General features: G+C 43.8%; 1 protein-coding gene across 1 annotated transcript in view; it reads right to left on the bottom strand.

Moving 5' to 3' along the window:
• The window catches only part of LOC137429455 (SCO-spondin), a 444698-nt gene that overhangs the window by 212481 nt on the left and 214917 nt on the right, over window positions 1–17300 (bottom strand). The window contains exon 77 of the mRNA XM_078781076.1: window positions 10741–10961. Coding sequence (XP_078637202.1) covers window positions 10741–10961 — 221 coding nt within the window. The remainder of the gene's footprint in view (window positions 1–10740; window positions 10962–17300) is intronic.

Raw genomic sequence — 17300 nt, 5'->3', positions numbered from 1 at the left:
ACCACCGAACACTTTGGCACACATTCGTTGCTCGCACACCTCACCAATACACCGCTTCGCGCCCCCTCCTCGGTCACCTCCTTTGTGACAATCACAGGTGTGCTCTCACCCGCACACCCAACCACGTGTCTCACTACCAATTCCAGCGTGCATTCCCACTCACGCTCTACCATTCCAGGTGTGCATCCTTCCATCCCAGGTGTACATCCTCGCTCACCTATCACAACCAGCTCACGCTCCGTTTCACTCTCACTACTCTCACCTCCACTCTCAGTCGCGCACTCACCCTTACTCTTGACAGCATGCGCTTTCCCCATGCACCCGTCCGTTACACACCTTTCTCGCGCATCCTCCCGCGCACACTTCTTCGTTACTTCCTCCGTAACACTCACCACAGGCATGCATTCTCCCTTACTCTTGACAGCATGCGCTTTCCCCATGCACCCGTCCGTTACACACCTTTCTCGCGCGTCCTCCCGCGCACACTTTTTCGTTACTTCCTCCGTAACACTCACCACACCGCGCTTCCCTGTGCTCCCTCGCACACGCGCTTTGACCAATTCACTCTTGACGGCACACTCACTCCTCGGCGTGCACTTTTTCCTCACACACCCCATGGTCGGACATTCTCGCACACCCCTTTTTTCGCACACCTGTCCTGTCACACACCTCACCAACGGCCTTTCACGAACACCCGGATCCAAACCAATCCCCAAGCCGACTGAATCTCCCCTCACATCATGTACATTGCCACTCACCTCCGTACCTCGTCGCACCTTCTCTGCCACCTGCAAACTTTTTATTTGGTTAGTGAGCACCGCATCATGATTTGAACACAGACCTTGTACACATTCCATCACCTCCTCCCGGATTTCTCTCTTAGTTTCTGTCCGTCCCTTCTTAATTTCACTCACCTCTTCTCCCACTTCCTCTAATTTTTGTTTAACCTCTTTTATTTCCCGGTGCGTCTCCTCAAGTTCGTCCTCTAAGGCTACCGTGACCGTTTCTACGTGCGTCCTTACCTCCCGGTCCTTCGTCTCCATTGCTTCTGTCACCTCTTCCACCCTCATTGTCAGTTCCTCCCGTACCATCTGACATTGCCTCTGCGTCGCTATTAATTCGTTTTTAATTTCTTTTTGTGTCGCCTTTAACCCTCCTAGTACCGCCGTGTTCTTTTGAACCTGCTCCACTAACTTAGTTTGTCCCTCTGTCAGCTGCTCCACCTCCTCCGTCAGATCTTCTATTCCCCCTTGTAACTTTGCCGTATTATTTCTCACCTCTTTCTCGATACGCTTTTCGCCTCGCTTTACCTCCTCGCGTAGCCCCGAGACCTCCTCACTCATCCCTCTTCGTATTTCCTCCATCTGGTTCCCCATCTGTTCGATTTCCCGGGCGGATTGTTCCCCCATTTCCCGCAATTTGTCCTCCATCCTATTTTCTAACCCCATTAACCCATTTTTCACCCCTTCTATCCCATTGTCTAATCCCTCAAATTTCTTGTCTAACTCCTTAAAATTATTGTCTAATCCCTCACCGGTACCCCTCGCTTCGTCCCTCATTACCCCCAATTGCTCACTCTGAGCATCCATCCGGTTCCCCATTACCCCCATTTGGTTTCCCATCCTGTTTTCCATCCCTTTGAAATTATCGTCTGTTTTTACCATAAAGGCCATCATCTGTTTCATAAACAGGTTCCAATTCATTGGCATCTCGGGTTCGGCTACCGCGACCATGGGCGTGGCTAAATTTGGTGCCGCAACAACCATGTGCGCGAGGACGCCATCTTGTGCACCTGATACACCCTCAACCGCCTCCTCATTGCTCTCCTCCTCCCTTTCTTCCACATACATTTCCCCTGGTTCCTGGGTTACCCCTAACCCGTCTATCTCCCCCACCGACATCCGATCGCCTTGATTGTCCATGGCGCGATCTCAAAATTCGGGTTTTATAAAACAACACAATTTCGGCAGCTCGTAATTTTGACCAAAAATTTTTTTTAAACTTTGGGCCTAACAAATTTAGTCCCAGGTTCGAATCCGACTCCTCGACACCAATTGTTACGGACACGGTTTTTGGATGTTATTTTACCGAGCGGTGGTGTATTTAACCGCGTCCGAACAGTTACTCCCCGATTAGAACCCGATTCCACCCGAACGTTGACTAATCGCGCTACAGATATTCAATTGGGAAACCTCTAAAGCGACCGAAAGAGAAGAAGAGAGAAGAAAGACAGAGTTTGGAGGAAGAACAGATTTATTATACACACACAAGCAATATTTTAGAGCGACCAATATTATTTACAGCAATAGATGGAAAAGAGCAGTCACACAGTGCATTGTTAACTTATTCTATTTCATTTACTTAATCCCCAAGACAAACGAGTAGGACAGGACGTTCACACTCACACGATGGATATTGCAGGCAGGTAATGGCTCGAGGTTGATTGCTTGAGAGGAAGGCAAGGTCGGAGGCCGCAGCACCCCTCGCGGTTTTGGCGGGAAAACCTCCGTCGCGTATCCGCGGCCGTCACGCGCTGGCTCGGCACACCTGCTCCTCTTCCTGGGGTGGAGCCGTCTCCCTCCGTTCAGCGCGTCTCTCCAACGACAGGGGGGTATTGCAGGCAGGCAGGTAGGTAGGTAGGTAGGGCTTGCGGTGGATTGCGCTCCTCTTCCAGGTCATCCCCCAGCGTATCTCTCAAGGCCTCTCTTTGGTGCAGCCTCGTTGCTCCTCTCCAGCTCATCTCCAGTCATCTCCCCTCCAGTCAACTGGTAAAGCAGTCCCCTGCAGTCGCTTTTATCACCTCCAGCGAAATCAAGCCGCCGACTCCGAGGGCCCGCCTACCGGGTCACTCACCGCGGTGTTGATTGGCTGTTAGGGCTGGTTCACTCCTTCCCTCTTACGACGAGGTGGAGACACGCCTTTCTTCCCCAACCTTACCTCGTGGCCAATGGTGGTTTGAAGAAAACCAGCCAAAATGCAGAAGGCAATTGGAAGGGAGGTTTTGGGGAAACTGGAAGGGCCTATGCTTATTTTGTTTGATACAATGCAAAGTCAATCTAGTGGAAAACACATACTTAGCCTACATGGAATAAGGAAATACACTATTTAAAAGATATATCGTGACCTGCGTGTATGTTCTATGAAATTAATTAGGAGGACGGCTGCGACCATTATTTACATTACCAGGATGTTACCATACCAAAACCATACTCTTCACATCCGTTACCCTTCCTCCAAAATTGTTACACTCCTCAAAACCCGTTACACTTCTCAAAACCCGTTACACTTCTCAAAATCGTTACAATATATATAATTATTTATATATATATATATATATATATATATATATATATATATATATATATATATATATATATATATATATATATATATATATATATATACATATACATATATATATATATATACATATACAGTATATATATATATATATATATATATATATATATATATATATATATATATATATATATATATATGACAGGGGTGAAAACATAAGCATCCACCTTTGGTGGCAGAGGTAAAGATGAAAGAAAACATCAGGAAATAGAGAACTCAAAAGATAAAGGAAATGACAGAAAACTAGATGGTATTCAGAGAATATTTACCTTGCGCAGTCAACTTGGTGTGAGTCAACCCCTCTGTTTTTGAATGTTTTTTAAAATTGGATCCAATATGGCTGCCAAACCACGTGAGTGATGACATCATAAATTTACATTCTCTTGTATAATTGTTGCGTAGATTACGCTCAATAAATTTCAAACTGATCAGACTAAGCTTTGTCCCTGTCGAATTATGACGTCATAATTAAGGCAACAATGATGTCATCGTTAACAACACTTATTCCCCATGCAGAGTTCTTCACAATGAGCCACAGTTCAATTTTTTCCATTGAGCTGTTTCGGAGATATAGAGATATGCAAAGTTTTTCGTTTTTTCCAAGATGGCGCCTGTACACGTGACCTATGACGTCATAATTATTAATAAAATTCTGCTGGAGGAGGCGCTCCTATGGTCAGAATTTCGTGTCCATGGGACTAACAGTTGTAGAGAATTTTTTTTTATACTGATCAGATCAAGCATTGTACTTGTCGAATTATGACGTCATAATGAAGGCACCGATGACATCATCATTTCAAAAAATCTTATTCCCAATGGGGAGTACTTGACAATGAGCCATGTTTCAATTTATTTCATTGAGCGGTTTCGGACAAATAGAGATGGAAAGTTTTTCTGAGATGGCGGCGGTACCTCGTGACATATGACATCATAATTATGAATAAAACAATCTACAGGTGGAGGCGATCCTATTGTAAAATTTATTTTCAATCAGACCAACAGTTGCCAAGATTATGATTTTTTAAAATGCGGACACGCACATAGGAATGCACATATGCAACCGATCGCCTAACCCTGATTTTCGCATAGCGAGTGCAGGGTAACAACAAACGCCTGAAGAAAACAAACAAAAAACCTATATGAAGGCAAACAAAAGATACCACTGCTTGACAAAAATGAACATTAAATTTGAAATCAAGACAAATTACTTCATCGAATTGAAGAATTTTATGAACAGCTTTACCACCTTCATAAAGAGGTTGAAGAGTTGCATCAAACAGCAGTTGTAGAGATACCAGCCGTCACAAACCAGGAGGTTAAACATGCATTAAAAAACATGAAAAGAGGGAAGGCAGCAGGGCCGGATAACATATTAATAGACACACTTGTGGAAAGAGAAGACACCATCACAGTACAGGTTGCTAAACTACATACAGCTTGTTTAAGACAAGGGAAAGTTCCCAAGCAATGGAAAGAAGCCAACATGATTATCCTCTTCAAAAAGGGAGACAAATGACATCTTAAGAACTATCGTCCAATCAGCCACTTTCAAATATATATATATATATATATATATATATATATATATATAATTATAAAATTGAAATCTTGCGTGTTTGTATGTAACATTCGATCGGTCCGGGGGCGTGGCTTACCCCTTTGAGAGAGTAGTAATATCCACCATTTTATTAACTCGCATAGCTTTGAGGCCTGTTTTGTAGGCCCGTGGTGTCTTGCTCTCTCTCTCAGTTTTATTTCAAATCAAATTCGATATATCATTTCATTTTTCACAGTCGCTAACATAGTTTTAGACTCGGTTGAAAAAAAACGGGAAGAAAATCCGATGAAAGTTTCCGTTTATAGAACGAAATGAATTAATTCTGAAAGGCTTGTATCTTCAAGGCCATTGAGTCTGTTTCACGCCTTTATCTTCAATGTAAGTCGCCATCTGATTTCATTTTTATCGATGGTTTTAGACTCGGTAAAAGAAATAATTGAGAACATTCACGCACACACGGGAAATTGCAGAGATATATTTTAAAAATCGCGCCACGTTGATATACGAAAATACACCGCCTAAAATAACAGGCATACAGTATATATCTTCGTCATTTTATTCAACATTATTACCCGGAAGTAAAATATGTTTCAGGAAATTACCGAGAGATATTTCTTCGATTTTTTTTATTATTTATATGCGCACACACTTTAAATAGGTTTATTTGAAATCTTTAATTTTCACAATGTAATTTATTTGTCATTTGATGATCGGCAAAACGATAGCACAAACACAATACTATTTGCAGGAAGAATGTCGTATCAACCCTCCGACGGCGCTACGGACGCGGACAACGAATCACACCTCACGTCTATGGACGCGAATAGCAACATCCGCACGAATCAGTCATCAATGATTTTCATTGACGTGCCTGGAGGCACAGGGAAGACGTTTCTTATTAACCTGATTCTCTCTAAAGTGAGAGCGAGTGGAGAAGTTGCCCCCTGCGGTGGCCTCATCTGGCATAGCTGCTACCCTCATGCCTGGTGGAAGAACAGCGCACTCAAGGTTCCAAATCCCTCTGACACCGAGGGAAGATGGCGTATGCAACATCGATAAAAATTCCACTATCGCAGACCTCTTTCGAAGTACAAAACTCATCGTGTGGGATGAGTGTCCTATGATCAGGAGAGAGAGTTTCGAGGCTGTGGATCGCACGTTGCGTGATGTATGTGACAAAGACGAGCCTTTTGGAGGGATCTTGACTATATGCTGTGGTGATTTCCGTCAACGTGATCGGAGATAAGAGCCGAAATCACGTGTCACAGGTAAGTGATTTAGAACGCTGGAGAGGTGAGCCTTATGGCTTGCTGGCCCAAATAATCTCCCTGATGATGTCCAGCGTTCGCTTTAGTTCTATTCTCATATCTATTCAAGCTGACATTGACCCAACTGGTCATGGGTCGTCTAGGGGTAGCATCATCATCATCATCATCATTGGCTGAGGGGTAGCATCATTGGCTGAGGCGTAGCATCATTGGCTGAGGGGTAGCATCATTGGCTGAGGGGTAGCATCATTGGCTGAGGGGTAGCATCATTGGCTGAGGGGTAGCACCATTGGCTGAGGGGTAGCATCATTGGCTGAGGGGTAGCATCATTGGCTGAGGTGTAGCATCATTGGCTGAGGGGTAGCATCATTGGCTGAGGGGTAGCATCATTGGCTGAGGGGTAGCATCATTGGCTGAGGGGTAGCATCATTGGCTGAGGGGTAGCATCATTGGCTGAGGTGTAGCATCATTGGCTGAGGGGTCACATCATTGGCTGAGGGGTAGCATCATTGGCTGAGGGGTGGCATCATTGGCTGAGGGGTAGCATCATTGGCTGAGGGGTAGCATCATTGGCTGAGGGGTAGCATCATTGGCTGAGGGGTAGCATCATTGGCTGAGGGGTAGCATCATTGGCTGAGGTGTAGCATCATTGGCTGAGGGGTGACATCATTGGCTGAGGGGCGACATCATTAGCTGAGGGGTGGCATCATTGGCTGAGGGGTGACATCATTGGCTGAGGGGCGGCATCATTGGCTGAGGGGTGACATCATTGGCTGAGGGGCGACATCATTGGCTGAGGGGCGACATCATTGGCTGAGGGGCGGCATCATTGGCTGAGGGGCGGCATCATTGGCTGAGGGGCGACATCATTGGCTGAGGGGCGGCATCATTGGCTGAGGGGCGACATCATTGGCTGAGGGGCGGCATCATTGGCTGAGGGGCGGCATCATTGGCTGAGGGGCGACATCATTGGCTGAGGGGCGACATCATTGGCTGAGGGGCGGCATCATTGGCTGAGGGGCGACATCATTGGCTGAGGGGTGGCATCATTGGATGCGGGGTGGCATCATTGGATGCGGCGCGGCATCATTGGCTGAGGGGTCACATCATTGGCTGCGGGGTGGCATCATTGGCTGAGGGGTCACATCATTGGCTGAGGGGTGGCATCATTGGCTGAGGGGTCTTCTCCTCACTGCTCATTACTAAAAACTGCTCTTCTATGTGAGGATTGATAAATAAAAGCAATTAGAACCAGTAAATTTAGTTTTATATGGCATTTTGCCTCTCTATTAGAAAGTGTGAGAAAATTATATATCTTCACCATAGGTTGACCTTTGACCCCCACTGTAACCATGGTAACCCCTTAATTATATATAATAACATTGACCCAACGGGTCATGGGTCGTCTAGTATATATATATATAAACTTTTCACAAGGGTCCTGACCAATCAAATGGAAAGCTTTCTCGATAGCAACCAATCAAGAGAGGAAGTAGATATTCCTAAGTGGATATTCCACCATAGACCACATACACGCCATCAACAACTGAAGGAAAAATGTCAGGAATATAATAAACCTCTCTGCACGGTATTTGTAGATTATTAGAAAGCATTCAAATCTGAAAAAACACAATTGCTCCTGGATGCATTACATCAACAAGGAGCGGAAAGGAAATACATTGAATTACTGAAAGATATTTACACAGATTGTACAAACTACAGTGATGCTGCACAAAGGTAGTGGTAAGATCAACATCAAAAACGGAGAAAGACAAGGTGACATGATCTCACCCAAATTATTCAATGCCTGTCATGAGTATATATTTCAATCACTTCAGTGAGAAGAAATGGGTGTCAACATTAAGCAGGAAAAGTATAACAATCTAAGATTTGCAGATGACTGTTGTTATAGAAAAAAGCTTTGAGGAATTTGAAACAACGCTCTGGGAACTCGCTGAAGCCGGCATGAGATGAACATGTCAAAAACCAAAGTAGTAATGAACCCCTTTGTACCTCATTGAGAAATCATAATAAATGGAAACCAAATAGATGTAGATGAATACATATACTTAGGGCAAAGCTTTAGCCTCAATGAAAAATAATCAAGAACAATAAATAAAGCGAAGAATCAAATTTGGATGGAGACGATATGGTAAACTCGGTGACATCATGAGAGGTAGCTTAATTACCAAAATGTCTGGAAAGGAAAGTTTTCAATCAGTGTATTATTCCAACCATCATCTAAAGGGCAGAGACCTGGACATTAACAACAAAAAATGGAGAAAAAGCTGAGAGCAGCACAACACAATATGGAACGAAACATGTTCGGTATTACATACAAAGATAGAAAGAGATAAATGGGTCAGAAAACAAATCAAAACTCAGGATAACTTGGAAATAATCACACTTGGGAAATGGAAATGGGCAGGACACGTTATCAGAAGATCACACAACAGGGGGACAACAATATTAACAACATGGACACCTATGGTTCGCAACAGGAACAGGGGAAGGCCATGCCTAAGATGGAGGGATGAAACAGACAAGCATTGGAGAAGAGTCAATTGGAACAACAAAGCAAGAGATAGAGAAACATGGCATCAACACGCTAAGGCTTTCGTCCAGCAGTGGACTGAAACATTCATGATGCTAATGATGATGGGAAAATAGGGTTCGCTTCTTCCCTTTTCTTTTTTAGTTTCCTCTTTTCTTTTCCCTCTTTTCTACCTCTTTTCTTTTCCAAATGGTATGTGGGGCAACAGTAAATTGGGTGCAGTATGTGGGAAGTGAGATGGTAACCAATACTGAGTGCCTTATCAATAGACTTTGAAGAGCACATCATAAAAACATATCTGGTGAAGTTCCTGAACATATAATTGTAAGTAAAGAAATGTCCTGTCATTTACATTGAAAATTGCAGCATAAAATGATGGAATATCACTTTCTGCCCATTGAATTTTTACAAGTATGCAATAAATGGATAGCAGTCACAATTTAACCACAACACTCATAATGAAATTCTAATTGGATGACTTTTAGGTATGATGTGATAGATATACAGTGCATTCAGAAAGTATTCAGACCCCTTCACTTTTTTCACATTTTGTTATGTTGCCGAATGCCGAAATTATGCCGAAATCGTTTAAATTCATTTTTCCCCTCATCAATCTACACTCAATACCCCATAATGACAAATAGAAAACAGCATTTTAGAAAATGTTGCAAGTTTATTAAAAATAAAAAACTGAAATATCACATTGACATAAGTATTCAGACCCTTAACTCAGTACTTAGTTGAGGCACCTTTGCAGCGATTACAGCCTCGAGTCTTCTTGGGTATGACGCGACAAGCTTTGCACACCTGGATTTGGGGATTTTCTGCCATTCTTCTCTGCAGATCCTCTCAAGCTCCATCAGGATGGATGGGGACCGTTGGTGGACAGCCATTTTCAGGTCTCTCCAGAGATGTTCGATTGGGTTCATGTCAGGGCTCTGGCTGGGCCACTCAAGCAAGGACCTTCACAGAGTTGTCCCTAAGCCACTGCCACAACCATGCTTCACTGTTGGGATGGTATTGGGCAGGTGATGAGTGGTGCCTGGTTTACTCCAGACATGACACTTAGAATTGAGGCCAAACAGTTCAATCTTGGTTTCATCAGAACACAGAATCTTGTTTCTCACAGTCTGAGAGTCCTTTAGGTACTTTTTTTGGCAAACTCCAAGCGGGCTTTCATGTGTCTTTCACTGAGGAAAGGCTTCCGTCTGGCCACTCTGCCATAAAGCCCAGATCGGTGGAGTGTTGCAGTGATGGTTGTCCTTCCCGAAGTTTCTCCCATCTCCACACAGGATCTCTGGAGCTCAGCCAGAGTGACCATCGAGTTCTTGGTCACCTCTCTTACCAAGGCCCTTCTCCCCCGATTGCTCAGTTTGGCCGGGCGGCCAGCTCTAGGAGGAGTCCTGGTTGTTCCAAACTTCTTACATTTAAGAATTATGGAGGCCACTGTGCTCTTGGGAACCTTCAATGCAGCAGATTTTTTTGTAGGCTTCCCCAGATCTGTGGCTCAACACAATCCTGTCTCTGAGCTCTGCAGGCAGTCCCTTTGACCTCATGGCTTGGTTTTTGCTCTGATATGCATTGTCAGCTGTGAGACCTTATATAGACAGGTGTGTGCCTTTCCAAATCATGTCCAATCAATTGACTTTACCACAGGTGGACTCCATTCAAGGTGTAGAAACATCTCAAAGATGATCAAGAGAAATGGGAGGCACCTGAGCTAAATTTCAAGTGTCATAGCAAAGGGTATGAATACTTATGTAAATGTGATATTTCAGTTTTTTCTTTTTAATAAATTTGCAAAACTTTCTAAAATCCTGTTTTCTCTTTGTCATTATGGGGTATTGAGTGTAGATTGATGAGGGAAAAAATGAATTTAAACGATTTCAGCATAAGGCTGCAACATAACAAAATGTGAAAAAAGTGAAGGGGTCTGAATACTTTCTGAATGTACTGTAAGTTGAGAGCTGTGTTGATGGCTGGTCATGAATAGTAGTTACCTTGACAGTTGTGTGGAAAGCACTTTCTTTCCTCGCGGCCATTTCCTGAACATCCATGACCTCCATTTTGAGGAATGGGCCTATCACAGAGACGATAGCGCTCCTGAAATGATCCTGGCTGGCAGTAATGAGGGCAAATGGACCACGAGGTCCAAGCTCCCCAATCCCCATCCACTGCACAGTGCAAGTTGCTGCATTGTAGGCGGCCCTCTCGGCAGGTGCTGAGAAAAAGAAAGCCTTTATATCACAGGTCGTAAGAATATTTTTCTTCGAAAGAAATATTGAGTCTCAAAGAGCACACAAAGAATAAATTGCACCGACATTAATAAAAAAGAATTACCTAATTTAATATAGCAAATCACATTGGACATTCATGTTTGTTGAATTTGGCTGTAATGTTTTGTGAATATAACGGAATTAAGTAATCTAATCCCTGATTAGAAAGAAACTGGAGGAAATGTTTATGGATGATGTTATAGTTGCCGAAAATGGTAAAGACAGTTAAAAGGGAATTAAGCTGGGGGCATTATGGTGTTTAATGGTATGTATAGACTGAGATGGGGTGGTTAAGTTAATAGACATGCTTCTTCAGCAGCAACAGCATGTTGGGAGTGAGTTGCTTTGAGTTTTATAGTCGCCTCTGGCCTTAAATAGCCAACAAGCTCCTCCAACTTGATACCTGCAGAGATTTTCAAAAGAAAAGATATAGCCAAGTTACCTGCTCTCAAAAATAGATGGAACACTCAGAGAGTGAGAATCACCACCACATTTCTCACAGTTTTATCAGCCCTGTGATTTGAAATTGGTGATTCTTATTCATTCGTTCTCTCTGTCTCTCTGTCTCTCTCTGTCTCTCTCTATCTCTCTCTATCTCTCTCTCAGGATTACTTAAGTGGTTTACTTTTGCCTTACCAGCAGTAGTCAGGGCAATAATTTGTATTTTGTCAAGGGTGAAGCGATAACTGGCCTACTCTTCGCAAAGAAACCATGGAACTTTGCACATTTTCCAAACACGTGGGACTTGGGGAAAACACCCAATGACCGAGAAACATTCCCACAGATTGCTGCCATATTGCATAGGCCTTAACAAGCTGTGTAGTGATCATTATTGATTGCAAATGTGATTTGCAAATTCCAGACCAGGAACGTATCAAATTTTTTTTTTAGCAAAACGTGTCAAATATTTGGTCTCTTTTGCTGACACAAACTGCTGACGCAAACGGCCTAACAAGACCTGCTATCAAGAATTGGATGAAAAATTAGAATGTGCTGTTCATATATTGTTAGCCCCGTTGGAGTTAGCCTGAAATGGGGCTTATGGATTGGGTCTGTGGAAGTATATAAATATATATATACTATATTATTTGTTCTCATATATCATTCTTTTCCAAAATGTGTTTTGTGTAACTCTGTAAAAACTGAAACCTGGGCCTAAGTGCATGCCTGTTCGGATAGGTCAAGAGGGAGTGACCTACAGAGAACAGATAAAAGGTGCTTTACCATTTTAACTGATAACAGCTGTTTAAAAAAGCTCTTAGAACTCTCCAAGATATAAACCAGAGTGTCCCACTGTCTGGGCCGGAGGGCCCTGTGCGGAGTCCTGAATTCCATGCTCATATAAGGAAATAAGCATTTATTATATAAGAAAAGGGACTTCGAGGAAAAGGCTGCGCTGGCCAAGGAACGGGAGATCTGCGCACAGAAGAAGACGGTGGAGCCTTTGCCACGACCGGCAGAATGATGCTTAGTTAAGTTTAGTTAGTTCATTAGTTAGTCAAATATCTTGAATTAGTACGTTCATGTAACAACCCTCTACAGTTTAATATACGTTGTGTGAGAACCAAGTTTGGAGTTTTCCTTGTTGGAGTTCTAGTCGTAGGGATTAGTAATTCTTCAAGAGGTCTCATCTGTCTGTCCGTCCGTGCATCCGCAACCATCTCAGAGATGTATGGACCAACTTTGTTCATACTTGACACAAAGCAATACATAATGGTATACCCTTTCACATCATTTTGTTTGGCGATGCGATCAAAGGTGGCCCACTGGCGGCGGTAAAAAAACTAATGTCGAACACGTCCTCAACCATTTCTCGGACAGGCATTTTACCAATGTTGTTTACACTTGGCACACAAATAATGAATGATGAGATAATGAGTGGAATCTACCTGTGGCCAATTCAATTGATTGGACATGAGATAGAATGAAACACACATTTCTAAATAAGGTCCCACAGTTTACAGTGCATGTCAGAGCAGAAACTCTACCATGACGTCCAAGGAACTGTCCGTAGAAATCCAGGATAGAATTGTGAGGAGGCATAGATCTGATGAAGGGTGTAAAACAATTTCTAGAGTGTTGAAGGTTCTCAAGAGCACAGTGAGCTCCATCATTAGGAAATGGAAAGAATATGGAACTACCCAGACTCCTCCTAGAGCTGGCCGTCTGATGAAACTCAGCAACCGGGCAAGAATGACCTGGGTCAGAGAGGTGACCAAGAAACCAATGACCACTTTGACAGAACTAAAGAATTGCTTGGCTGAGATGGGAGAACCTGCCGAAGCACAACAGTCTCTGCAGCACTTCACAAAACTAGGCTTTATGGGAGAGTGGCCTGACGAAAGCCACTCCTGAGAAAAAGGCACATAACCGCACGGCTGGAGTTTGTAAAGAGTCAAGTGAAAAACTCTGGGAGCATGAGGCAAAATATTCTGTGGTCTGATGGGAAGAAAATTTAACTCTTTACCTGAATGCAAAACGCTACGTCTGGCAGAAACGGAGCACAGCTCTTCACCCATCTAACACCATCCCTACAGTGAAGCATGGTGGTGGCAGCATCATGCTGTGGGAATGCTTTCAGTGCCAAGGACTTGTAGACTTCTAAGGCTATAGGGGACATTGAATGGAGCCAAATACAGGCAAATAATTGAGTTGAACCTGCTTCAGAATGCAAAAGACGTTAGACTGCGGAGAGATTTACGTTCCAACAGGACAATGACCCCAATCATACAGACAAAGCAACACTGGAATGGCTTCAGAAGAAGAACGTGAAAGTACTTGAATGGCCCAGCCAAATCCTAGACTTGAATCGCATTGAGATTCACTGGAGGGACTTGAAGATTGCTGTTCACCGACAATCCCCATCCAATTGACAGAGCAGGAGCATATCTGCAAGGAAGAATGGGAGAAACTCCAAATATTGAGATGTACCAAGCTGATACAGACATACCCAAGAAGATTCGAAGCTGTAATCCTGCCAAAGGCGCTTCTACAAAGTATTGACTCAGGGAGCTGAATACTTATGTATTTTTGGAATTTTCTGTATTTCATCTTTAATAAATTTGTAAAAAATTCAAAAACATGTTTTCACTTTGTCATTATGGTGTATTTTTTGTCAATCAGTTACAATTTTTTTTTTTAATCCACGGTGAGCGCTACCGGCCCGTGCTCCAGAGGTTCCATAATGATCTAGCCCAAAATATCACCCCAAACCAGCTCAGCATGACCTGACTTATGCAAGATGGTGCACCCCCGCATACAGCTGGTGACACCATCACTTTCCTGCAGCAGCTCTTCAGAAACCGCCTCGTTGCCCTGGGTACCGGTCATGACTGGGCACCCCATAGCCCAGACTTGAACCATCTGGACTACTGGTTCGGGGCTGCCAAGGGCTCTGTCTGCATCAACTGCCCTGCCACACTGGATGATCTGAAGCAGGAGGTGTCAGACTACCTCAAGGCAGTGCCTTATGAGACCTACAGGAAAGTTGGACAGAACTTTGGAGTCAGGATTGTGGAAACTGTAGGAAGCACTTCAATTTATTTCAAACAAATTCACTGAGCTTCACGTTATCTTACAGACCAATTTATTGGATGAACAGACACATGTGGAGAAGGTCGCTTGCCATACACCAAGCTCGCTTCTGAACCAACAAAGTTCAATTCTCATATACAGGCAGTCCCGGGTTACGAACGCCCGATTTACGAACGCCCGTACTTACGTACCGACCTCCGTAAAGCCTATTATTTAAAAAATCGAGTTACATACAATGGTTCATACTAAAAAACTGGTGGACTACTTTGCGCGACGCTCTAAACACTGCGCGTTTTCAGCGGTTCGTCGGCCCGAGGGAGAACAACGCCACACCGTCGTCACCATTTTAAGTCGGATCGCGTAGACACTGTTGTGTGCATTGTGTTTTGACTTAAAATTTTCGTGTGTTTACCCTCGTAATCATGGCTCCAAAGCGTAAATCTGATGCAAGTGATGTTGATGCATCGAAGAAAAGGAAAACGATCACGATTGAAACGAAAGTGGAAATAATAAAGCGATCGGAGAGAGGTGAAACGCCAACAAACATTGGAAAAGCGTTGGGCGATAGTCGGTCAACGATCGGGACAATTATAAAGGACAAGGGCAGAGTACTGGAGCATGTAAAAGTCTCTGTCCTGATGAAAGCGACAATTATCACGAAGCAACGCAGTGGTTTAATTATCTAAATGGAAAGGCTTTTGGTAATTTGGTTAGAGGATCAAAATCAGTGTAATATTCCTATTAGCCTTGGCTTAGTGCAAGAAAAGGCTCGACGCCTTTTCAGTGATATAAAAGCTGCACATGCAGCAAGTGAAGGTGCTTGTGATGAAGAATTTGTTGCGAGTAGGGGTTGGTTCAACCGTTTCAAAGGGAGGGTAAATTTACACAATATTCAAGTGCAAGCTGTCCAGATCGTTTCAAGGTATGCAAGACATCAATTGCAACGAGAGTAAGTGTTACCCTTTAATCATAATCTTTTATTTTCAATCTAAACAGTTTAAGAAATGTTTCTTTAATGTTTTTTTTATACCTATAGATGTTTTCGGTAAAATATATACTATATACTAAGACAAACATTTGACTAATTGACGCAAGATGTGAACCGTACATAACTGTTGTTACGGATTTATGTGAATTTATGTGAATTACTATTCAGGTCATTGCTTATTAATGTGTAGTCGATTAAAGGTTGTTGTGATTAAAGGGTCAGGAGCCCTTCTGGGGAAAAGGAGACCGGAAACGGAAGGAGAAAAGACACGAGGTCCGGGAGAAGCGGCGATCTTCCTCTTCCTCGCCGAGCTCTGACGCGAGGGTATCGATATGGAGCAGCGTGGGGGACGCTGCGTTTGAAAGCCCGTCTGGCGCAAGGAGTTACCTGCGCGGGGTAATTACCCATTTACACGTCAAGTCGCCGTGGGTTCGTGCACGGAACCAAGCGTCCGGCACAGTTCGCCTCACCGTCTACAAGGACGCGTACGGGTCGCACCTTGGGCCTCGCGCGCGTTGCAAGCCGCGCTTGGTTTTGCCCCGTTGCTTGGCAAGGAGGTGTGCGCTGCAGCAGCTGTCCCCGGTACGAGACGTGCACGTTTGGAGCACGTCCGCCCGGGGTTCGTTCAACTGCCCGTGTGCGGAGAAGAGAGACATTGTGAGGGACAGTGACCCCAGTGGTCGTGAGTGGGGAAAGGGGGGGACACATATATAAGATGGCCATCTTTGTAATATTGATTGTTGATTGTTGATGGTTGTTGATTGCTCGGGGAATATATTATTGATTATTCCGGATCCTTGGTGTGGGGTTTCTTCTTGACCGGAATTCATATTGATTGCGTTACGAAAGCGTATAAACCATATATCTTTCTGGCGGGGTCCCTCCCACGGTCCGGGGGTCACCAAGACCAGGTAGGTACCGGGAGGACCACGTAACAGAAAAGGGGGCTCGTCCAAATTACAATTTGCGGATTCGCAATTGGGTCTACGTCCGGGATCTATAAAATTTTCTAAATTTTAGTCCGGGAAAGAATTCCCAAGAGTGGGAACTTTTCCAACGTTCCTAAAATTGTTTTGCTCTGTCGACAAGACAACAACAAAAAAATAAAAAATAACAATAGCAATAATAGTAATACTGTTGCTTTTCTTTGTTGGAAATTTCTGGGGTGAAGGTTAACAGGTGTTACCAGTAGTCACCATGGCGTTTGTGGCACAGAACTTTGCGGTAACCCCTAGTGAGGCACAGTTCCGAGCGTTACTAAAAGCGGACCTCTTGAAATTGGCCAAACATTTTAACTTGGAGGTCCGAACTAATTTGAGGAAGGCAGAGTTGCAGACCACGGTGATACAGTCTATGGTGGGATTAGGAACATGGGACGAGTTAGCCTGGGAGTGGCTACCTGAAGAACCAGAAGACGTTGAGCTCCGGAAACTGGAGTTGCAATTACGGAGCCAGGAACGGATCAAAGAAGAGGAAAGGAAAGCAGAAGAGAGGAGAGAAGAGAAACAAGCAGAGGAAAGGAGAGTGGAACGAGAACTCCAGGAAAGGTTAAAAGAAGAGGAAAGGAAAGCAGAAAAGGAAAGAGCAGAAGAAGAAAGGAAAGCAGAAGAGAGGAGAGAAGAGAAACAAGCAGAGGAAAGGAGAGTGGAACGAGAACTCCAGGAAAGGTAAGCAGAAGAAGAAAGGAAAGCAGAAAAGGAAAGAGCAGAAGAAGAAAGGAAAGCAGAAGAGAGGAGAGAAGAGAAACAAGCAGAGGAAAGGA

The sequence above is a fragment of the Myxine glutinosa genome, chromosome 6, assembly GCF_964187855.1.
Source record: "Myxine glutinosa chromosome 6, kmMyxGlut1.1, whole genome shotgun sequence".
In the NCBI taxonomy this organism is placed as follows: domain Eukaryota; kingdom Metazoa; phylum Chordata; class Myxini; order Myxiniformes; family Myxinidae; genus Myxine; species Myxine glutinosa.
This window is presented reverse-complemented; position numbering and strand designations above follow the sequence as displayed.